Consider the following 24,471-nt stretch of genomic DNA (forward strand, 5'->3'; position numbering starts at 1 on the left):
TAAATCTGCCATATTGATTTCTTCATGAGTAAGTGTCCGATTTAGAGCATCTAAAACTTTACTCAGTCTCTGTTGTGCTAATGATGTCATAGTGAACGCCTGCAAGTTCACATAAGCCACCACACTATGTGTAGTCAGAACTTTTAGTGAGTGTTCTCTCCCTACATGTGCTGTTTCCTATATTATTTTGGCCACCCCTGCTGCATGCTGTGCACATTTAGGGCGCCTTGCTTCTGTTGGGCTCAACCTTATGTTAACCTACATAAGTACCTGTCTTAAGAGCGACCTCTGCACAGCTCAGACGCCAGTTGCAAGAGCTCTCTAACATTAGAATCATCAGCTGTGACTTATATAGTGTTATTTCGGTACTTTATACTTCACACAGTTTTGAACGTTGTTTATATGGGGAGTTCCTCTTTTTGTGTCTATATTTATTAATATGCCTTGTGCACTAAAACTTCCTGTTTTTCAGTCTGGCTGAGCACTTGTTTGTGAGTAAAAGGTGGCCTTGCTCTACAAGCCAGCCTTCATTATTAAAGTACATAAAACAAGATAATGGGCAGGTTCATATTAAAAATATAGCTTTTGTTCCTAACACCAGTCCCCGTTTTTTCATTTCTCCCCTGAGAAATGAACTAATTCCTAGTTTATGACATTTAAGTTTACTTCAATACATTCCCATTTAATTTTATTTATATAGCGCCAAATCACAACAAAAATTGCCTCAAGGTGCTTCATATATACAGAGAAAAACCCACCAATCTTGTGACCCCCTATTGAGCAAGCACTTTGGCAACAGTGTGAAGGAAAAACTCCCTTTTAACAGGAAGAAACCTCCAGCAGAACCATGCTCAGGTACGGGCAGCCATCTGCTGCGACCGCTTGGCGTCAGCTAACAGAGACTTTTGAAGAGAAATACTTAATATTTAATAATCCACATTTCACTATTTTATTCTTTGGTTCAAATTTTTATTCTGTATTGTTCTTTATTTGTTATTATTTATGTTTAGATTGTTTATTGCTAGTCTTGGTTTGTTGTTGTCTGTTTGGGAGCTGACATGGTCTCTATGGATAAGCGTCTTTTGGTGGGGTAGCATCAGGAGAGAAGCTCCAGAGAGGCATCTTTCATGTTAAACACTAAAATATAACATAAGAGATCTCCTCAACGTGTTGTATATTTTTAATATTTCCTTATTATTTTGTCATAAAATAAATCAACCAAATAACTTAAACTGTGTGACAGCACCGTGCGTTTACGCCAGGCTGTGAGCTGCCCTGAAGCTACACCCCCTTTTACCCCATTTAATTTCTCAATCTTACTTTAAAGTATTCCTGACCTTCTCCTTCTCTCATCTGATCATCTCAAGTACGTCCTGTACCAAATTTGCTTCCTCTTTTCAAGTCCCACATTTAATTACAAGCTCTAATACATTTGCCCTATATGGCTGTTCCGACGTGTTTCCTGTCAACTTAACAGAGTTATTCTCAAAACTCAGAGCTGAGGTTCCCCTTTCCTAAGTCTGTATGTTCTACACGAAAGCAAGTCAGTAAACAAGTTTATCATCACAAAGGTTGTTAGGTAAAGGTCACGTAGACATTTGCTTAGTAACCCTAAAAGAGCACATTTCATGTAGCTAATCACATATATTAAGACCCCCCTTTTTGTGACACATCTCATGTGTTACAAACTCAAAATCCTTCGCTCAGGTTAGGGAATTAAAAGAAAAGTTAATCATATCATATTAGGTATAGATGCTCCGAGCCTTCAAACCTGTGTTTAAGGAATGAAATCAAATTAATCATCATGTCAAAATCCCTTCTTGGCTCCATCCACAGCCTGCATCCTTGAAACGTCCTATAAACAAAATCCTGTGTGTTAACCAGAACATCACCTTTTATACTCACTTTCTCCACTTATCATCCAACCTGTGTTATAAAACAAAACTTAAAACATAACAATTATCAGTCATGTGTCCAACCTTAGTCCAGTCTTTTGTCAGTGTCCAGTCGGTCCAACCTATGGTCTGCCTGGTCCGTCCATTCACCCACACATTCACTCACACGCATTAACATCGGGTATTGGTACACTTCCGCACCAATAATCAGATTTTCCACTTTCAGCAAACTCAGTGTATTTATATAATCATTTATTTTCTTTTTTACTCATTTCTAGGAAAATAGTTCTTTATACTTTTGGACTGGATTGGCTCGCTGCAATCCTCTTAGACAGGGACCCACAATCTGACCCATTGTAATTCGGAAAAGGTCACCTTACTTTTTGTTTTCCTGAGACTACTGTCGGCGCCGTTATTCATTGTTGTCTTTTGCAGGCCTGCTTAGAACAAAAATGAGAAAAAAGAGAGCTGAGTATTAGCTCATCAAAGTACAAAACAAAATCACCTGGCAGGTTTTTTCTTTATAAGTGCACTGTTACAAAACCCCTTAAACATGTCCATGTTTATTAAAACTCCCTCTTTAAAAATAAAACAACAACCTCAAAAATCTTCAACAATCTTAAATTTCACCCATAGAACACACCCAAAACGTAAAAAGCTACACCGTTTCGTACACAATATCCCCCTTTAAGCACTTTACCAAACTCACATTCAACCAAACATATAAGCACGTTCTCACAATATGTCAACACTAATTTATAAACCTCTTAATCAAATTTTCACCTCTCAACTGTCTACTTTGCTTCCTTTCCTCAAGGCCTTAATCACACACACAGCAAGCTCCTCTGTCATCACTCACATTAGCTCTCCAACTAATTTTCATACTCAATCACAAGATAAATACATGTTTAAACCTTATCACATTATTCAATTATTTTCATTTTCTTCCTATACTAATCACTTGTTTTATCAATCAGTGCAACAGCGCTCCTAAGTCACCCTTTTAAAACTGCTTTAATACTTTTCTTGTGTTTTTTCCATCAATTTTATTAACCATTCACACCATTCTCTCACTCATACAAGCAGCAAGCAGATCTTCATTGCATATGCTTATGTTCTTAGCCAGGTTTATTCAATGTCTCTATGCATTAAACTTCATGAGCTTATTTTTTTTTAGAGTTAATGCATTTTCTGTTTGTGTGTGTTATTTATGCATCTATGGCTTCGCAGTCTTTCAAACTCCTTCCCAATTCTCCAGTTAAGCAGTCAGTTTTTTCTTTCCCCGAATTACTAACCCTCTATTTTAATTTCCCACCTTAAATAAGCACTCCTAATCTTCAGCCAGGAGCTAGGGCCTGTTTTCCAGGTTCATGGACACATGATTTTGTGAACAATTCAACCAGAGACTTGCCTTAACATATCCATTGGCGTTAACCTACAATTTTCTTCCAACTGCTGGATCTGGAGAGTTGGTCCGGGTCTGCTTTGCTCCTAAAAATAACAAACTAAGACATTTGCATTATTATCACGGGTGCCTAAACGACCCACTAAACCACCCATTTCTCTTTTTCTAGTCAAAAATACCAATTATGTCATGTATGTAAGCGTGTTCTTCCTTGCGTTATGTTGTCATGTAAATGCAGTGTAAGCTGTTTTCTTCATTGCATGCCAGGTGATCATCTTAATTAAGTGTAAGCAGTTTCTTCATTGCATGAGTGTAAGCTGCTTCTTCATTGCATCCTTATGTATTCATTGCATTTTCATGTATTCATATTTAATTTATGCATCTTTTCACTGAGCTCTACATTCAAGCTATCTCACTTCTGATTCGTTTCGAAAATAATCTCACATGTAACAGTTTGTATATGTGTGTTTTCTATTCATTAATATAATTGTCAGTTATTTTGATTATCTTTACCTTTTGTATTGTTTACCTCTTTGTTGTGATGTGGTGGACATCCCTAAACCTCAAGAGTCCAGCGTTCAACTTCAACCCAATCATATCCTATATGCTCGCAGTCAAACTTGTCCTGGTTCACCTGACCTTGGTCCCTCTCTTCCCACTGTCCTGTTCGGCCTTCAAAGCAAACACAGTCTGTTTCTTCTCTGTCTTGATCTTTCCGTCGTCTTCTTTTACGTTAAGTTCCAGTCTGGCAAAATACCACATTCAGTTCCTTCGCCTCAGTGCCCCCCAGTCATTTGACACTGTTCTTGACCAACCTCCAGTTCCCCCTGCATATTTTATCATGGGGTTTCCTCCCTTCTGCTTCTGGAGTCGTCAGTCAATCTTATTTTCATATGCTGTCTTGCTCTTCTCCAGCCATCTTTCAGTCTTCTCTTTCAAGCATGGCAAACATGAAACTCAGTGCCCAATGCTTTTCCACAGTTCTTTATCCCACTGTTCAACTGCCCAGCCTGTAATTCACAGTACATGTTGCATACATGCTGCTGCTGGCGTCGTCAGTGTTAATAGTTCGGTTCCTTTTGTCTGCTGTTGATCCACGATGTTCTGTCGGTCTTCATCAGGAGATTAGCTGGCCTTTGAGCTTCTTCTCAGAGTCAAGGACAAAGTGCCAGGTGAAGCTATAATTTGAAGCCAAAGAGTGGCCTGTTTTTCCCAGTTGTGTTAATCTATGCTTTTGCTGCTGTGCTCAAGGGTTCCAGGTTTAGAGACGTTCACCTGTATTAACACACTAAAGCATATAATTAGTATCATAATCATTATTTATCTTAAAACCTCCCTTTTGCTTCATCTGCCCACAGTTAACTCTCTCTCTCGACTCTGGGTGCACACTTGTCACCGTGAGCTTCCCTTTTATGGGCATGCATTTCCTGTCCCAGACACACACACGGTTTCCTGTTCCTACAGCTTCTGCAGAGACTTCTTTTAATTTCACAATCTACAAATAATCAGTAATTCTACTAAATCTTTATTTAAAAGCAATATGCCTTCATTTCACTCACACCCATTTTAATAGCGCTCTTTCACACATCAGGACAACTAACATTATCCACACACATCACCATTCTTTAGGTCAGTTTTGCAGCATCAGTCACACAATCATTTCTTGAGTGGGTGTACTAAGTGCATATACTTATGTGTTTTCAATCAGCGTCAGTGGGATTTAGATTTCTATCCTGCCTACAGTATAATTCCAGGGCCCGAAATATAACAATACTACTCCATGCAAAATCTAATAATGCTTCTTCTGATCGCCTTATTACTGAAGTTACTAAAAAGCCGTAATGAGTATCTGAAACCACAGCGTGACATCGACAGGTTACATCATAAACATCTCCTGTCCATGTATATTCAACTACACACGAACCGTTATCAAACATTTGTACGTACGCAAATCAATACCAAACTTCATGCACAAACACCATGTCAGTTCAAGTCGTCAGTAAAACAGGAGTCCTATCAATTTCAACAATTATTACGTATTTCGCAGATGTATAAAACAATAATCTTACTTCCAACTTACGTTTTTCATGTACTTAACCTCATAATCAACAACAATAATGCAAATTTAATATGCACAAACACATTTCTTGCCTTAAAACACACACGTAAGTCACCCAGAACCCAGTCCCGGCAGTCAGTCGTTAGTCACTCATTAGTAAACAGGAAACGTCACTCTAAATAAGTCACAGGCATCTCATTTACATACACACAGACACACACTCTCAAAATAACCGGCTTGCTGCAGTACCCGTGGCAGACAGAGCCTATATACAAACATAGAAATTATAACAACCAATTATAACACCGAGACGTCTTATAAAATATACAAATATGTACAAGGCCTCAAAGCGAACAACCTACCGAATTTAGGAAAAATTTAACCTTAACGGTCCAACCGATAAACTCCCTGAGTTTTTTGTAACCAATTATAACCAGTCTCGGCCCCGGGCCGTGGTCAAAATAGCTAATACTCTAAGACAATTTAAAAGCGGCAACCAACTATACTTCCCCGAAGTTATAATTGTAGCGTTACACGCCCGAAACCCGGTTTCTATCGACCAAAAAAGTGCAAAGTACCGTCCCGGACGGTAAAGTGGTCCAACCACTAGTTATTCAGGAGTGCCCCAGGCTCCACAGTGACCAACTGACTATCCCTCAAAAGAGGACAAGATCTAAGCGTCCTTGACCTTGGCAAGCGTTACCTCTGAGCAATGCACTTCTTAGAACATTCCCAATGTTCCGTTCTTATACAATTTAATTATTTTGAAGACACCCCACAAAAACCACAAAACCAACCACATCGGTGTCCAAGCCCGGCTTTATAATCAATGGAGACATTAATGTCACAAAGTTCACTAATTCCCTGTCCTACTTAATTCCTTTACCAGTGTAATTCCTTAAACTTATCTTAATTCACTTTTCTCATACACTTATTCTCTTTACTCTTTACTTATTTTCTCTTATTCTCTTTACTCTTTACTTATTTTCTCTTATTCTCATTACTTCAACTTCCATTCTCATGAGATTTTCACCAAAATCAAAACAGACCTTTACCAGTGATTCTCAGTGAGTAGACTTTCAATTTTGTAATCGTCAATCTGGCACAGTTTGGAAATAATTCAACAGGTAGTGCCTTACCTTTAGATAAGCCGGCTTATGTCAACTCACTTCGACCACTGACTCGTGTCTGCCTGTTTGAGTACCTCGGACCCTCTCGGTCTCAATCTCCAACTTTCTCCCTCTCTCAACCCTCGGCCAATGCACCAAATGTTACGGGTTCGAAATTGAGGACGAGAGTAAAACAATGATGGTCCAGAAGAGGTCGGTCAAACAATTGATTTTAATGAATGCACGCAGCGTGGAGAGGTGCAAACTGCAAAACATCAGTTGTACATCTCTGCCCAAAATACACTCTAGATTGCTTTTATAACATCAGGGTATTGTAACGCCCCCTCTTGCGTTTACAAGCACATAATTTGCATGTACAGAACATTCATGTATTTTAAGAGATAACTGCAGACACAGAAGTTCCCCATCCATCCAAATATGGTGAAGATCTCAGGCCTTTGAGGTCCCCATGGACTGGACATCCTTTCGTCACCTGTAACTAAGCAAACTCAAATACCACAAGAAGCTGAATACATTCAGGCCTTGGCTCAGCTACTATTTTACTGTAACCATATACTCAGGCTCTGAGTTATGATATTTATATATTAACTCAATCATTTTAAAGTAGTTATAACTGCACCTGTAATAAACATGTTAATATTTGATTATGATAACCCCTATAATATAACTTATAACATAATGCCAGCAGCTTCAATAAACACTTTGATGAAATGATAATTAATGTAATGTTAAGGATGATGGTTATATAGTTCAGCAGTGACCTAATTTCTTTAAATATTACAAGGTGTTTGGTTGTTACACTCTGGAAATGGAATGAAGGTGAGTGTTATTAACCCTCTGTGGTCCACGGACACGCTGCACCTCCAAATCACATGACTGATCTAAGCTGACATAGCAACAAGCTGCAGCCACGCTGAGTGTCTATTTCAGCTCACACTGAAAGTTCAGAGTTCAAAGTTTTTAAATTTTAATTACAGGCCAGTAAATCCACAGTTATGATAATATATATAAGCCACGCTTTTTACTAAATACTGTGGTAACGTTTGTGTGTGTGTGTGTTTTAAGCGTTTTCTAAGGACAGCACGAAAACAGTAAAGAAAGGGAAAAGGCCACCTCTTTCCTATCGGTGGAAAAATGTACCATGTCGACCAATTTAAAAAAAAAGTCAACATGTGGGATTTGGTTGTTTAGGAAGAGGGAAAAGTTTTGGGAGTGACGGTAACAGCAGCGAGACAGAGCAAGCGAGTGAGAGAGAGCTTTTAGATGTGGGAGATTTGTGACGTTTAGTGTGGAGTGTATACTTAGTGTGTTGTGTTGTCTTGTGTAGTTGTTCTGTTGTGTAGTCGTTGTGTAGTCGTTGTTGTTTTGTGTGTCAGTGAGGGCACTAATGAATGTCACTAAGGCACACTGCAGTGTAAACACTGTCACTAAGTAGAAAACCAGCGGAGTGATACACCTCCTGTTGTCAGGCCTGCAGGTTTGTCCCTGTGCTGTTCTCCTCTGTCTTTTGGTGGACAAACTTTTTTTTTACTGGCACACATCATTTGTGGGACATCTTATTGCTTATTTTTAGAAAAATTATTGTATATGTTTACAAAAGTGTACAATTTATATTTACTCAACATGTCTGTGGGGTTTTTACAGTAAAAAATACTACTAAGATTTTAAGTTCTCTGTGTGATTTTAGATCAGTAATACTAATGCAGTATGTCAGTGAAAAAAACAAAATTCAGTTGAGCTGAAAAGAACAATACCAAACAAGGCAAGGGAAAAAAAAAATAAAACAATTTGAGGGTGAAATACAAACGTAAACTCAAAAGGAATCAAAAATGGGCAGCTATATTTCAGACGGTTAATCCAACAAATCATGAAAAATTAGGTTTAAATTTTTGTTCATGACAGTGCAGATTTCTGACATTTTGTGTAATTTAAGCTGTAACAATGTGATGTTCACATTTTGGACAGTGAGGACAGATGGTTTGAAAGAGGAGTGAAAGAAGCCATTTACGTCCACTGTGAGCGTTCATCTTTGAACAGAGGCGGTGGTTTACGACACCAACTGTCTGCCATCTATAATCCAGTTTTGAGATCCTTCCCAGACGCCTTAACGCCCACTCACATCCTGGTCATCTGACCTCAGGAAATCACATGATAGGGTGGGGCCAGGTTTTACAATGAGCTCACCCGAAACTCTGGCTGATTGTGACCCACACCCATTTTCACACCTTGGCTCATGTGATTAGAGGATCATCAGGGGGTCCTTTGTCCCTCTTTGGGGGGGATACTCCCACTGGGTTTAAATCTGGGACTCTCCACCATTTGACCCTAGAACTGAAGAAGCTTCTCGGATGAGAGGTGAAACATCTTCAAGCAACTCAAGAAGTCCAGACGCTTTTCTTTCCAAGCTCCTTAGACTACAATGACCTGGATGACTGAGAACCTTCACAGACATATTTAATGGGAAATCTGCTGTGCTGGGTGACTTATGTGAGGCGGAGGGCAGAAACTGGAGCCCGGGATTGGATCCACATAAGAGAGATGCAGAAACAGATTCAATCCGAGTCGTTTCTTTGATTCCAATCAGCACATTTATTAATCATTAGTATCCACATTAAACATTAAGCACTGATTCATCCTGAGGCTCAAACTGCACAGACACACGAAAACATGATATTTATCTTCTAAAAACATAATGTTTATTATTCAGAGATGTTTGATAGCCTTTCCAGGTGAGTTTGATCCAGGAGGGTCTGAAGCCAGAGTCAGACAGAGACTGTGCAGAGACTGTAGAAGGACAGAGCAGCAGCAAAGCAGTCCAGATACACTGATGATCCTCTGTCAGATCCAGAGGGACACACAGGGATGATGCTGGACTCTACATTGTGTCTGACAGTGGAGCTGTTCTCAGAGCAGTTCACTCTGCAGCACTGACAGTCATCTGCACTTCATTCCTCTGTCAGTCACTGCTGGATGAAGCTCTCCTCTCCACCTCCCAGTAACATGGCCCAGTCAGAGCGTCTCTACACACAAGCTGCTGCTGCTTCAACCTCTCTGGATCATCAGGACACAGCTCCTCCTCTCTCAGCACACACACCGTCCTGTTACCATCATCAGCTCCACCTGCAGAGAGAAGAAGGAAGAACAGAGGAGATAAACGAGTGTTTCCAGAGACTCTTCATCAGCTGTCAGTCAGTGATGCAGCACATCCAGTATAAAGAGCAGCAGGGACTTCAGTGCTGGGACTGTACTAGGACTCATTGTTGCTTCACTTTTTCTAATCTTTGGATTTTTATTGAGGTTGATGAAAATGTTTTTCACTCCTAGTTTTAGTTTGGACTTTCATTCATTAGAATAACTTTGGTGTGTCCACTCTGAGCTCTGTAGGAACCCCAACAACAAGCCCAACAATCCAGATGGACGGTTCCAGCTGTTAACTGGAGGAATTCCATTCAAACATCTGCTCTCACTAAATTCTTCTCACCTACAGACTGTGTTCTTCACTGCTTTAAACTTGGAAATGACTGCAGTCATTGGTCTGCGTGCTGCTTTGTTCAGAGAGCTGATTGGCTGTTGACAGTGTTTGATCAGAGCATGTCAGCCGTTACTATGGTGACCATAAAGGTGAGAAACAGGAAGTGTTTGTGTCCAATCCTGAAGCCTGTCACCGTTCTCCTCTCACAGCTTCACTGAGAAGCTGCAACTTTACAGGAAACACTGGATCTTTGTTTCATACTGACTGTGTTTAGTACAATACTGCTGACAGCACCACCCACTCACTCCATCACTCTACTGACCTCAGGGTCTCCAGTCTGTAGTCTGGACTCTGCTTAAGATCAGATAGCTGCTTCACATTTGGATCCTGCAGGTTGTTGAAGCTCAGGTCCAGCTCTCTCAGATGGGAGGGGTTGGACTTCAGTGCTGCAGCCAGATAATCACAGCTGATCTTTGACAAACCACACTCCTCCAATCTGTATAAAGAATGAAAGATGTAAGTTTATTAGACAAAGTGTGAGCTTGAAATCATTCAGTGTTTCATCATCTGTTCAGAGCTGAAGAAGGTTCAGAATGTAGAAGTTTAGAAAATGGAAACTCCAAACAGCTGGAGCCAAAAGGAAGCAGCTTCAAACAGGAAACTGTGCAGAGTTTTCAGACTATATGCCCTGATGCAGCCAGTTTGATTTTGGAGATGTGAATCTCTGTTCTGTGACTAAGTCCATGAATCATTTCTTCCAGTTTGTCCAGCAAGACTCAAACTATACTGGAACTGAGTGACTACTTTGACTGCACCCACTGGGACTTTTTAAAGGCTCATTTTCTCACTTAGATCATCTTTTTCTACTTACATTTCTTTCTGGGAAAAATGGGGATTACTTTGAAAACAGGAACTATTATCCCTAATATCCATCCCTGAATTAGTAAATCACTCCAACATGTTCTCAGTAAGAAGAAGCTGTCTTGTTATGAAGGAGAGTAGAAAAAGATTGAGGCATAGAAACTTGTTCAAAGAGAGACAAAGCAGCTAAAATCAGGTGTAAAAGTAAAGCAGAATAAAGGACACTCAAGGCTGGCTTGGAAAGGAATGAAGTCCATGGTGGGGATGCAGAACAAGTTCCAAAGATGAATGTGATGCTGAATCAGCGGAAGACTTGGACTCATTTGATTCCAACTTTGATATCATTGATTTCAATGAAGAGCTTTGTGATTTTAAGACAGGGCTGTTAGCTCTGAGAGTCACTCTGATGAGGACAAGACTCAGCAGTCCATCTGTATCTAAAGGTCAAAGGTCACTCTTTCGAGGATGCCAATGTTCACATTTTGGACAGAGAGGACAGATGGTTTGAAAGAGGAGTGAAAGAAAAAATCTATGTCCACTGTGAGCGACCATCTTTGAACAGAGGCGGTGGTGTACGACACCAACTGTCTGCCATCTATAAACCAGTTTTGAGTTCCCTCCCCAGATGCCTTAATGCCCACTCACATCCTGGGCCATCTGACCTCAGGAATTTGCATGACAAGGTGGCGCCAGGTTTCACAATGAGCACACCCGAAACCCTGGCTGATTAGGTCCCACACCCACTTTCACACCTTGGCTCATGTGATTAGAGGATCACCAGGGGATCCTTTGTCCCTCTTTGGGGGGAAACTTCCACTTGGTTTAAATCTGGGACTCTCGTCCATGTGACCTTAGAACTGAAGAAGCTTCTCGGATGAGAGGTGAAACGTCTTCAAGCAACTTAAAGAAGTCCAGACGCTTTTTCTTTGCAAACTCCTTTGACTACGATGACCTGGATGACTGAGAACCTTCACAGACACTCTGATGAGGTGTTTGTGTGTGAATCTTTTAGTGGGAACAAAGAGAGAAAAAGCCCTGGTCCTGATGCTTTGGCAGGGAAATGGTTGAAGTGTTCTGTGAGGAAGTGACTGGGAGATTTTCACACATTTTCCAGTCCTCCTTGGAACAACAGGAAGCTTCCAGCATATGGAAACAAATGTTAAGAGTCCTATGGCACTCAGCGATGATGGTCCTCTGGCCCCATCACCTCCACCTCTTTTTAAAGGAACTAACTGTTATCTAAAGCTTCAAATGGAACTAAGATGTCCTCCACTAGGTGGCAGTGTCTGATGAGAAAGTGTTAGTGGAGCTGGCCTGTAGTCAGAAAAGGGAAAATGGAGGATTTGGGCTGAAATGGGGAAAAGTGGTTAGCACTAGTGCCTTAAAGCAAGAAGGTTGTAGGTTGAAGCTCGTTGGTCAGCTCGGCCTTTCTGTGGAGGTTGGATGTTCTCCCACAGTCCAATGAAATGCTGCTTAGGTTCATTGGTGCTTCTAAATTGGCTGTAGGTGTGGATGTGAGAGAGTGCTTCTCTGTCTCTCTCTGTTGGCCCTGTGATGGACTGCTCACCTGTGCAGGTGGACCACGCCTCTTGCCCTATGACAGCTAGGGCACAGGCTCCACCCCTGTGAGCCTAAGCTGAGTAAACAGTTAGGAAAAATGATTCATAGATGGCCTGAAATTTCCCAGTTAGCAGTTTGGTAGCTGGTAGCAGCTTTGATCTTCACAGTCTGCTTCATGAAACTCATTCTAACCCTGAATGTCAGAGTGTTCCTCCTTCTCTTTCCCATCATTCATGCTGGCAGTGGAGGAGATTTGGATGTTGGACTGTGTTTTGGATGATGTGTGTATGTTTGTGTTGGACTGCTGTCTGTAAAGCAAACGGCCATTTTGGTTTGGATTTCAGTGTCAGACAGACTTTAAGGTGGAATGAAGAGTTTGAGAGTTTCACAGTGAATTATCCAGTGGAGGATTTTTCTTCTTCTTTGAAGGTTTGAAATGTGAACATTGTTCTGCTACAGTCAATGCACTAAACCAGAGAAAAAGAAAACAGACTTTACCATTCATCTCAGGACAACTAAAACATGCTGACTGACCTCAGAGTTTCAAGTTTACATCCTGGACTCTCCAGAAAACCACACAGATGCTTCACTCCTGAATCCTGCAGGTTGTTGTTGGAGCTCAGGTTCAGCACCCTCAGATGGGAGGGGTTGGACTTCAGTGCTGCTGCCAGATAATCACAGCTGATCTCTGACAAACCACAGCTCCTCAATCTGTATAAAGAATGAAAGATGTAAGTTTATTAGACAAAGTGTGTGCTTGAAATCATTCAGTGTTCATCATCTGTTCAGAGCTGAAGAAGGTTCAGAATGTAGAAGTTTAGAAAATGGAAACTCGGAACAGCTGAAGCCAACAGAAAGCAGCTTCAAACAAACACAACAAGAGAAAAAACTCTTAATTTTTCACATAAAAGTCTTACATTTATAATAAAAACAGGAAAAATTGTTGGTGTCACTGTGTGAAATCAAAAGCTCTGAATAGGAAACATCAGAGTCCAAAACGAAACAAACTCCCAGTCCAGGAGGCCAACAGTGGGACTGTGGTGAAGGCTCTACACTAAAGCTGCACAAAAAAGCTGAAGTTTGAAGCTGAAACTGTAAAGCTGTGAGTGAAAGATCTCCAGCGTCTGTCACGTTAGAGGAAACTTTCTTATTTCCACACTGATTAAAGCATCATGCTTTTATTTTATGCTGCTTTTTTTGAGTCACACTGTGAAACTGTGCTGAGCCACAGCTGAACCAGCATCCCTGTACAGCAGACACTTACAACACTTGGCTGCTTCCATTGAACTCTCTGCACAGAGTTTCAGTTTCCTCTTCTGGTCCCAAAGTGCAGAACAACAAGGTTACATCATCAACCACAGAAACGCAGAGAGAATTCTTTGGCTCTCCTGGTTGTGTTGTATGATGTTGTGTTTGCATATCTGGTGTCTGTGTTGCTTTGTGAGGATGGATCACTCATTTACTGCAGCTCCAAGCTGGACCTGAACATGGTAGCTTCACTTCACAGGGGCGATCGTGGCTCAAGAGTTGGGAGTTTGCCTTGTAATCGGAAGGTTGCCAGTTCGAGCACTGGCTTGGGCAGTCTTAGTTGTTGTGTCCTTGGGCAAGACACTTCACCCGTTGCCTACTGGTGGTGGTCAGAGGGCCCGGTGGCGCCAGTGTTCGGCAGCCTCGCCTCTGTCAGTGCGCCCCAGGGTGGCTGTGGATACAATGTAGCTTGCTATCACCAGTGTGTGAATGGGAGGATGACTGGATATGTAAAGTGCTTTGGGGGCTATTAAAGTCCTAAGGACCCCAAAGCCATTTACCACTTAGAAGACACTTGTGACAAAAACATGTGAGAAGTTTTGTGCAGACAAGTGTGGATTTAGAGTCTGGGACGAGGTCTCCAGAGTCTTTGTGGAGATCCACATTCTGCATACTGCCTGTGAGTAGCTGGAGACATGTCTCCTCCAAATCCACTGAGCAGCTGCTCGTGGTGGTATTAACTTCATGTGTGGGTGTTAGCATTAAGCCTCGGTCGCACTCTGCTGTGGACACGGTCACGGACAGCTGGACGCCTAATGGACGAGTCATCCTTCCTGTTAAACTTCTTGGTGAGCTTGAAGCTGATGCTTGGGGCGCATGCACAGCTGATTATTGTACTTGAAATGTTTGCAGACGAGTCCACGCTCTCACAACAAAGCTCAGTGTGGACCAGTGTTGGTCAAGTTACTTGAAAAAAGTAATCAGTAACTAATTACTGATTACTTCCCCAAAAAGTAATCCCGTTACTTTACTGATTACTTATTTTCAAAAGTAATTAATTACTTAGTTACTTAGTTACTTTTTAAAAACACAATTTACAACCTGAATAGGTGATAAAGCGATAGATCTTTCAACCCAATTCTACTTTTTCTGCATAATCCATCATACAATATGTAACCAAATTGAAAAGTCTCTTTTTAAAACTTGTTTTATTAGTTTTAATCTTTTAACTTTATGCATCAAGCAAAAATTAAATTATATGCAACATTCTCTGGTTGGAAGAAATTTGTTTACCATTTAAACCTATTTTCTGCACATTCCAGCACATAAAATAAAATATTTTTTGAAAATAAATAAAATCAAAGACTCAGTGGTCCTATTGCTCTATTTTCACCTGTATAGCAGGCAGATGTTTGCCCTGGTGCAGGTGTGCCGCAGTGGTCAGTGGAAGAATCCGCGAGTTTCTCTGTGAATTTCCCATTCCCTGGTAGTGTACTCGGTGCTTGCTTGGAAGTTAAGGGGTTTTTTTTCGCTGTAAAAAGAAGTTTTCTTCCCACGCAGTGAACAGCGGACACTAATGTTTTTGTCACTTTTTATGGAATCAAACTCAAAGTAAGGTCAGTACTTCCACGCTTTAAACGCTGCACGCTCATACTCTGTCCTGCACTTGATATATTATCCATTGTTGATCTGCACACAGCTGTTGTTACGAACTTCGCACTCGCTTACGTCACTGTCATGAGACATTCTCGCAAAAAACTCATGGTTTTAGTAATGCAGTAACGCAGCGTGCTTACGAGAAAGTAATGGTAATCTAATTACCGTTTTTGCAATAGTAATCCCTTACTTTACTCGTTACTTGAAAAAAGTAATATGATTACAGTAACTATTACTACCCATCTCTGGTGTGGATGACGCTGTGGGTGCTCCAATACTGATTGGTTGGAAAGTGAGTGGGAACAGGGAAGATAGTGACAGCAGCGTTCAGCACAAACATGGAGGATAAAAGAAGAAGAACATGAGAAGCTCAGATGGAGGCTGCAGTGGACACTTTTCATTATTTTAACACTTGCTTTCCCTTCAGCTTCACCAACAACAGCACAAGCAGAGCAGCCCACTGACTGCATGGCTGTAACAGCGCCCCTGGTGACTGTAAACTGCTACAAAATGTAGACGGCCGTCTGCTGCTCATTTCTTTGCCACCATCACAGGAGCTCTTTATCCTGTTCTTCACTCTCATTGGTTCTTTGTCTGCTTGTTTTTACAACAGAGGTCATTCTGATTGGTCAAAGAAGACAATCAGCTGTGACTAAATGTAGCTCCTACAGCAGTGATGGTAATAACTACTGAAACAAATCCAGTATCAAAGCTCAGGAATCAGCAACTCCCACCTCGTTTTCTTTGAACAACTATTTTTAGCTGCTGTGTTTTTGTGTTTCTGCAGACCTCAGACATCCTGCTGCTCTGGAGAACTGAAGCTCTAAAGGGCTCAGCCTTTATCTCCAAGAAACAAAGCTGATCATGGAGACCCAGCAGGTCAGCTGATCTGTGGACAGCACCAGTATCTTTAACTAAGTGTGAGAGGTGAGCAGTCTTTGGAAGCCTTTACTGATAATGATGTTTAAATGATGCTCAGAGCAGGATTATTTTGCTTTTCTTCTATTATTATGTTTAGCTTCTGCTTCCCAGATATTCTCTGAGATGTTCTCTGAAATATTTCCCACTGTTGGACAAACAGTTTCTTCATAAAGGAGATCTCCTGTGGAGTCCATCTGTGATAATATGTTAATAATAATAATAATAATAATAATCAGAACACTCAAGGACACTGTACATGGTAGAATAATAAAAGCAACATAAAAGCAAGCAGTTTACACAATCATAAAAGCATATGACATAAAACAAATTTAAAATAGCAGAGTGGAGAGGTTATGTGGGATAAGCTATTTTGAACAAGTGAGTTTTGAGTTGGGACTTAAAGAAAGAGAAGGAAGAGATATTTCTTAAATCAGGAGGTCGGGAATTCCAGAGTTGAGGAGCAGAGCAGCTGAAAGCCCTGCTCCCCATGGTGGCAAGACGTTGGGAGGGGACAGAGAGAGAAAGGGAAGAAGAAGATCTAAGACATCGAGATGGGGCGGTGTGATCTGAACCAGATCAGAAGATGATGAATAGTCTCAAATGTGTACAAGAGTATTTTGAAATTGACGCAATATTTGACCGGGAGGCAATGAAGCTGCTGCAGGACAGGAGTGATGTGGTGGATAGAAGGGGTCCTGGTAATAATGCGGGCAGCAGAGTTCTGGATGCGTTGGAGCTTGTGGATGGATTTTTGAGCAAGACTAAAAAGAAGTGAGTTACAATAATCAATCCGGGAGGTAACAAGGCTTTGGACAAGAGTGGCAGCGGCATGTGGGGTGAGAAAAGGACGGAGATGATTAATGTTGCGCAATTGAAAATATGCAGACCGAGTAACATTATTAATGTGTGAACTGAAAGATAGAGTACTGTCAAGGATGACACCCAAGCTTTTCACAGAGGAAGAAACGAAGGGCGCCGAGTTATTGATAGTAACAGAGAAACTGTTGGTTCTGAATAATGTTGATTTAGTGCCTACCATGAGAAGCTTGGATTTATTACTATTGAGTTTGAGAAAATTAGAAGAGAACCATGAATTTAGTTCAGCTAAACAGAGGATGGGGGAAGAGCAGAATCAGGTTTAGTGGACAGATAAAGCTGGGTGTCATTGGCATAACAGTGAAACTGGATATTGTATTTACGGAAAATGTGTCCGGTAGAAGGTAGATAATGAAAAGAAGGGGCCCCAGGACAGATCCCTGGTGCACGCCAGTGATCAGAGGAAAGGGCTGAGAAGTAAAGGATTTGAGTTGAATGAACTGAGTGCGATCAGACAGGTACGATTTAAACCAGGCTAGTGGAGTATGGGAGAGACCGATGGAGGCTAGCCTACTGAGAAGAATAGAGTGAGAAATAGTGTTGAAAGCAGCACTCAGATCGAGGAGTATAATGATGGAGAGTAAACCGGAGTCAGCTGCTACAAGAAGATCATTGGTTATTTTTATAAGTGCTGTTTCAGTGCTATGGGAGGGGCGAAAACCAAACTGGAACTGTTCATACAGATTATTATTAGTTAAATGTGAGTGGAGTTGTGTGGCAACTATTTTGGCAAGAATTTTTGACAGGAATGGTAGATTGGAAATAGGCCGAAAATTCTCAAAATTATTGGGATCAAGACCGTTTTTTTTTTTTTTTCAATATTGAGGTAATGGCAGCAATTTTGAGTAAAGCAGGAACAGTTCCGGTGGAAAGTGAAGAATAGATGATAGCAGATATTAGGGGAAGCAAAGAAGGTGAGAAGAATATATATGATACCTATTTGGGGGGGGGGTGAAGGGTGGGGGTGTGGGGTGGGGGGGTGAGGGGTCAGGGGTCAGGGGGTCAGGGGAGGGGGGTTTTGCCTGGGGGCATTGCCCCCCACACCCCCTTTGCCGAGCTTAAAAACTGACATCTTGTGCACGTACGAGCACGCGCGCATGCACTCTCATGTACGCGCTTTCACTCTTCCGAAAAGGGACACTTCCTGCGGTCCCACTGCGCATGCTCTGTCTCCTCCTAGCAGGGTGTTTTTTAATTAAAGGTTCATCAGCCGCTGTAGGCATTTCGGACTTTTCACGGTAAATTTACACAAACAGGAATGACTTTGTCTTTTATTCTATAGAAAGAGTTTTGTTGTCAGAAAATCAAGCTGAAACGGCAGTGTGTTTTATAATCAGATTTTCTACAGTTAGTTAAGCGACTCCCCAACCTTGCATTGTTTCTATCAACTCATTGTTGACTGTTTCAGACTTTAAGACGCCGTTTATCTCAAGAAATGGTGAATAAGGATGTGGAGAGAGACCAAACTTTTATCCCTTTCATTAAATAATTTTCTTTTTGAAAGGTTTTTTTTTTTTTTCTTTAAATTTGGCACGGCCTCTCTTCATTTTGCTCCCGGCTGCTCTGTGCGATGTTTATTGGATGTGGAACAAAACCGCATTAAACATATGCATGTCTTTAAAATATTTAAAACAAAAATACGCGAGGGCTTTCCAGACATTCTTTAAAACACAGATGCGCAACACATTATTTAATTAGTGGTTATTATGCTCTGTGTATTGTAGTCTATCACATGGTAGTTATCTTTTTTCTTTCATTCTAAAACCAGGGAAAGACTTACTTTTTTTCTTTCTTTTTTTTAAATGTGTTACTTCACAATTCATGCTATCTGACACAGGAGAAACTTTTTAACATAGTTTCATCCCATCTGTTCTACACTGCAACTTTATTGGCTGAACTCTGCACAGATTTTCTACAGTTAGTAGTTAGGTAGTTGGATGTTTCAGACTTTAAAACGCCGTTTATCTCAAGAAATAGCGAATAAGGGTGTGGAGAGACACCAAACTTTTATCCCTTTCATTAAATATATTTTTTTTTAATTCGGCACGGTCTCGCTTCATTTTGCTCCCTTCTGCTCTGTGCGATGTTTATTGGAGGTGGGAACAAAACCGCATTAAACATATGCATGTCTTTAAAATAATTAAAACAAAAATACGCGAAGGCTTTCCAGACATTCTTTAAAACACAGATGCGCAACGCATTATTTAATTAGTGGTTATTATGCTCTGTGTATTTTGGTTTATCAGTTGGTAGTTATCTTTTTTCTTTTCTTTTTTTAAATGAGTTAATTCGCAATTCAAGCTATCTGGCTCAGGAGAAACTTTTTAACATAGTTTCATCCCATCTGTTCTACACTGCAACTTTATTGGCCGGGTTCTGCTTACGTTTTTTTTTTTTTCTTGCGCATCCCCGCCCCCCAAAACTGACTTTTTAAAAACCCGGGGTAGCCTAGCGGGAATTTCTCTTACTTTCAACGCCAGCAACGCGACTCTTTTGCAAACCAACAAATTGCTGCAAAAGACATCACACATGGACCCCAGTAAGTCTTGCATTTTTGTTTGTTTTATTTGCATGCTTAGTTTTGCCATAGTATTATTATTATTATTATCATTATTATTATTATTATTATTATTCAAAAAAAGCGTTTTTTCTTTTTGTAAACCAAAAGTTTGATTGTAGGTGGTGTTTGGATTAACTCCCCTGATACGCTGCCTCCAGCCCAAAACCAGGAGAGGCCTCTTGATAATTCCCATACGTCAGAGTACGAGAACATCTGGTAAATATAAAAAGCCTAACAATACACATAATTTAAAATAACTATCAATTTATAATTCGGGTGTATAATATATATATTTTAATCCTTTTCTCCAGGTTTAGCAGTCAACCACCTTTCTCGGATGACATAGCGAATATCCACTGGTCAGAGGACTGGACTCCTTACTCAGCAAATCATGGATCCAACCAGCCAATTTTCTCAAGAAATGCCGGCATCAACAAGTTCAGCGCAAGGGTAGACGGAGACACACACAACCTGCTTTTTAATGCGGTGTTGGGAAGGGAACATACAAGTACACCCACCGGTGAGACATCTTCTTCTTCTTCTTCAAATGATGTTCTGCCTACTATTCCTACATGTCTCAGACAGGCTACAAATCCGGGTGTAGAAATAACTCATGCAGAAATCTCAGATACTGACATGCTTGAAGCCTATAATGCTTGTATGAATTCATTTGCCATCGGTGATCGTGTGTTTATTCAGCATCAGCTCGAACAACAAAAATACTTTGAACAATTTCTCAATCAGCAGAAAGAAACAGATCAAAAGTTAGATCGACTCCAAACCTTTTTCCAGGAACATCACCAAAAAATAGAGCAAAAATTAGACCGACTCCAAACCTTTTTCCAGGAACATCAGCAAAAATTAGAGCAGTTCCATTCCCTTCTTCATCAAGACAGGCAAAAACTGGATCTAATCCTGAGCAAAATACAAGAAATTGAGGGGGTTGTTTTTAGGGTAAAAGAAATTGACATAAGCATTGCAGAGCTCTTATTACAGGTATCAGAATCAACAATCACCTTAGCAACTGCAAATTAAGAGAAAAAAAAATGTCTTCAGAACCACCCAATAAAATATTCAAGAACAGTGATGGATGTGCTCAGTCTGATGGTAGTCCTTCAGAGAGCAGTCTAAGGAATAGCGATCAATTCGACATTAGCAGTTTTAGAATCAGGTGTGCTGAGCTGGCAGACAGATTAAAAGACCTTTGTAGGATCTCTGCACCCACAACTAACTCTGTTGTCTCTACCGCTGCTGTTGTCATTAGAAGCATTGCGTCTGGTAATATTCCTTCAGAGAGCAGTCTAAGGAATAGCGGCCAATTTGACATTAGCAGTTTTAGAACCAGATGTGCAGAGCTGACTACTAGATTAAAAGCGCTTTGTCAGACACATGAATCCCGAACTAACTCTGCTGTTTCTGCTTCTGTTTGCACTACATCTTTACCTGCTAGTTCTCATGTTGCCAGTGCTAATAATGCGGGTGATGACGGTGGTGAATGCAATCACACACAATCCTCTACAGAATGGTTTGATGAAATTGGTGATATTGATGCTACACCTTCTGCAGGGCATTTTGACATTGATGAGCTTCTTTCACAATCTGCACTTTGGTATCAAGCAATTGACAGTGTTGATGATGACCTTCCATTGTCACCTACTGCGCATTCTGATGCATGTGAAAGTCTTATTGCTCAGCCCTCCGTTGGTCAAATTGAAACGTTGACATTTGATGATCTCATATCGCCTCTTACTGCGCATTCTGATGTAGTTGGTAGTCTTGATGTCGGGCCCTCTGTTGACCATTTTGACACTCATGAGCATCCGCCTTCTCCTAGTGATGATTTTGATGCAGCTGTTGATGTATTAGATAATACGCATGAAAGTGGCACTGTGCAGCTTGGTGGCGGTGGTGGTGATGCTAGCGGTGGGGTTAGGAGTAGGGACATGCCTCATTTTAATTCCAGAGAACTGCGCCAGCGTCTTGATTTTAGAGAGATCGGTCTAGATAATCTGCAACAGGTTCCCGGCAGGGTGCGAGAGAGTTTAGGTAATTTAATTGACCAAGCCCTACAAGATGCCCCATCAGGCAGCATGTTGAATGTTGTGTTACGAGGACCATCCCTAGCCAGTGATGTGCAGTGTGTGTTACAATCAGATGATGATTATAATACAGATTTATTCCTTGAGGAAATCATGCAGGTGCTTCAAAGCAATGACGAGTCTATAGCATCAGACGAACTTGAATTTATCGCCACAGTTGCTCATAACAGGAGCGGCGGTGTTCGTTTGAGATTAGGGAAAGTGGCTTATGATGACATCTTGCTAAAAAAAGGGAGACATTTGTATAATCCTCAAAATAGCAATAACAACCTGTGTTTTTGTCTGTGCTTGGCACATGCTCTCAACGCTGAGGTGTCTGAGGATGAGAAACTACTCTGTGCAAAGCAGATACACATTGATGCAGGGCTCGACCCCAGGCAGCAGGTTTCTTTCGCCAATGTCAGCAGTTTTGAAAAACAGCTAAATGTTAAAATCGTTATATTCCACCATACTGCAGGGCGAAAACAGCTACAGTGTTTCAAAACACATGACACACCACACCCTCAAACCATATATATGTATTTACACGACGGTCATTATTATGTCATTGAAAGCACAACAGGGTTTTTTGGTGCTGGCTATTTTTGTAATTATTGTTATAGTACATACCAGACTCCACTGCACCACGCATGTAAATTCAGATGCAATGTATGCTTTACACTGTGTCAAAACTACCCGTCACAGACTGTGAAATGTGCAGACTGTAAACGTATCTGTAAGTCACAGCATTGCTACCAACAGCACAAACTAGTAGAACCGGTGCATAAACTAATACCGTGTGATCATATGAAATACTGTGAAACATGCGGCACGGTATACAGGAAGTCAGACAAATCAGAACACAAATGCGTCCCAAGTGCATGTACACTCTGTGGAGAACGCGTGGTAGCCAGCAGCATGAATCACGAGTGTTTTATTCAGCCTACTGAAATGAAAAAACCTGATGAAAAATACATAATATATGATTTTGAGACCCGATATCATGACGGAAAGCATGAGGCCATTTTTGTGTGTGCAATGGATATGCATGGGAAGAAATTCTGTTTCAACACATTAAATTGTGTGGCTACATTCGTTGGGCACTACAGAAGGCCTAAATTCCGCGGATATACATTTATAGCTCACAACTCTTCTGGGTTCGATATCTATATTCTCCTAGAATACCTCGTTAAACAAGGTATTGCTCCGGGTGTAACAATGAGAGGGAGTCGCGTCGTTCTAATGTATGACAAATCCTATGATCAGAGATGGATTGACTCATTTAGCTTTCTGCCCATGCATTTGTCCAAAACACCTTCTGCCTTAGGATTCGAGGACCTTGAAAAAGGCTTCTTCCCACACACATTTAACACAAGGGCAAACGAATTCTATGTAGGTCCTTATCCTGCCCCGTCTTTTTACGGGTATGAAAAAATGACTGAATGTGAAAAGGAGAAATTTATGACATGGTACAACTCTGTCTGCGAGAAACCATTTGACTTGCAGGCTGAAATGCGAAAGTACTGTATTAATGATGGCGAAGTGTTGAGAATGGCTTGTAAAATATACCGCGAGACCTTGATGGAGTGCACGCAGATTGATCCATTTTCACACGCCACACTGGCATCATACTGCATGGGGATTTTCAAAACCTTGTTTCTTCCAAAAGACACCCTGGCATTGACTCATCATGGTGCCTATGTTGATCAGAATAAGACATTTTCAGACGTGTCTCTTGAATGGCTTCAATATGAAGCTTGCAGACAAAACATTGTTATCAAGCATGCTCTTAGAGGCGGTGAACAAAAAGTTGGGCCTTATTTTGTCGATGGATTTAATGCTTCCAGCAAAACTGCATATGAATTCTTTGGGTGTTTCTATCACGGCTGTCTCCGCTGCTACCCAGAGAGTGATGTTAACCCAGCCGCCAAACTGTCATATGGCGAGTTGTATCATGCAAGTTGTGAGAAGGTGAATGCTCTAAGAATGCATTACGGTCTTAATGTTGTGGTCATGTGGGGGTGTGATTGGTCATCATTAAAGTCGACTGATCAGGCAGTCAAGGACTTTATGTGCAAGTACAAAAAGCCTGAGCCTCTGGACCCAAGAGATGCATTGTTTGGGGGTAGGACTAATGCGATGAAACTGTACCACAAGGTCGATGATGGTGGAGCTGAAAAGATCAGATACTATGATTTTACAAGTCTTTACCCCACTTTTCAGTGCACAAAAGATTATCCAGTAGGGCACCCTCAGATCATATACAATGATTTTGACAGAGTCGAAAATTATTTCGGGTTTGTTAAGTGCACAGTGCTTCCTCCAAGGGGTCTATTTCATCCTGTTCTGCCCTACAAGTGCCACAATAAGCTGATGTTTCCTCTCTGTAGAACATGTGCTGAAGAGCAGCGCCAGCACAGTGATTGTGTGCATGCTGAGAGTGAGAGACAGCTGTCAGGTACTTGGGTTTCCTTTGAGCTCGAAAAGGCTATTGAAAAAGGGTATCAGATTGTGTGCATCACTGAAGTTTGGCACTTCCCTAATAAGACTGACACACTGTTTAAACCGTATGTCAAAACATTTTTGAAATTCAAGCAGCAGGCATCTGGATACCCCAAAAATGTCAAAACTGCTGAGGAGCAGCAGAAGTTTGTTCAAGACTATTATGAGAGAGAAGGCATCAGACTAGACCCTGCTAAGATTTGTGTTAACAAAGCAATCAGAAGTTGCAATAAATTGCTTCTGAACTC

The 24,471-nt window shown here is 41.0% G+C and overlaps 1 protein-coding gene across 1 annotated transcript in view; it reads right to left on the reverse strand.

The window, feature by feature from the left end:
• The window catches only part of LOC134622284 (NACHT, LRR and PYD domains-containing protein 12-like), a 1,346,881-nt gene that overhangs the window by 108,725 nt on the left and 1,213,685 nt on the right, over positions 1 to 24,471 (reverse strand). Inside the window, exons 23-24 of the mRNA XM_063467996.1 lie at positions 12,917 to 13,093; positions 10,284 to 10,457 (exon numbers count right to left, since the gene is read on the reverse strand). Coding sequence (XP_063324066.1) covers positions 10,284 to 10,457; positions 12,917 to 13,093 — 351 coding nt within the window. The remainder of the gene's footprint in view (positions 1 to 10,283; positions 10,458 to 12,916; positions 13,094 to 24,471) is intronic.

The sequence above is a fragment of the Pelmatolapia mariae genome, linkage group LG3_W, assembly GCF_036321145.2.
Source record: "Pelmatolapia mariae isolate MD_Pm_ZW linkage group LG3_W, Pm_UMD_F_2, whole genome shotgun sequence".
Lineage (NCBI taxonomy): Eukaryota > Metazoa > Chordata > Actinopteri > Cichliformes > Cichlidae > Pelmatolapia > Pelmatolapia mariae.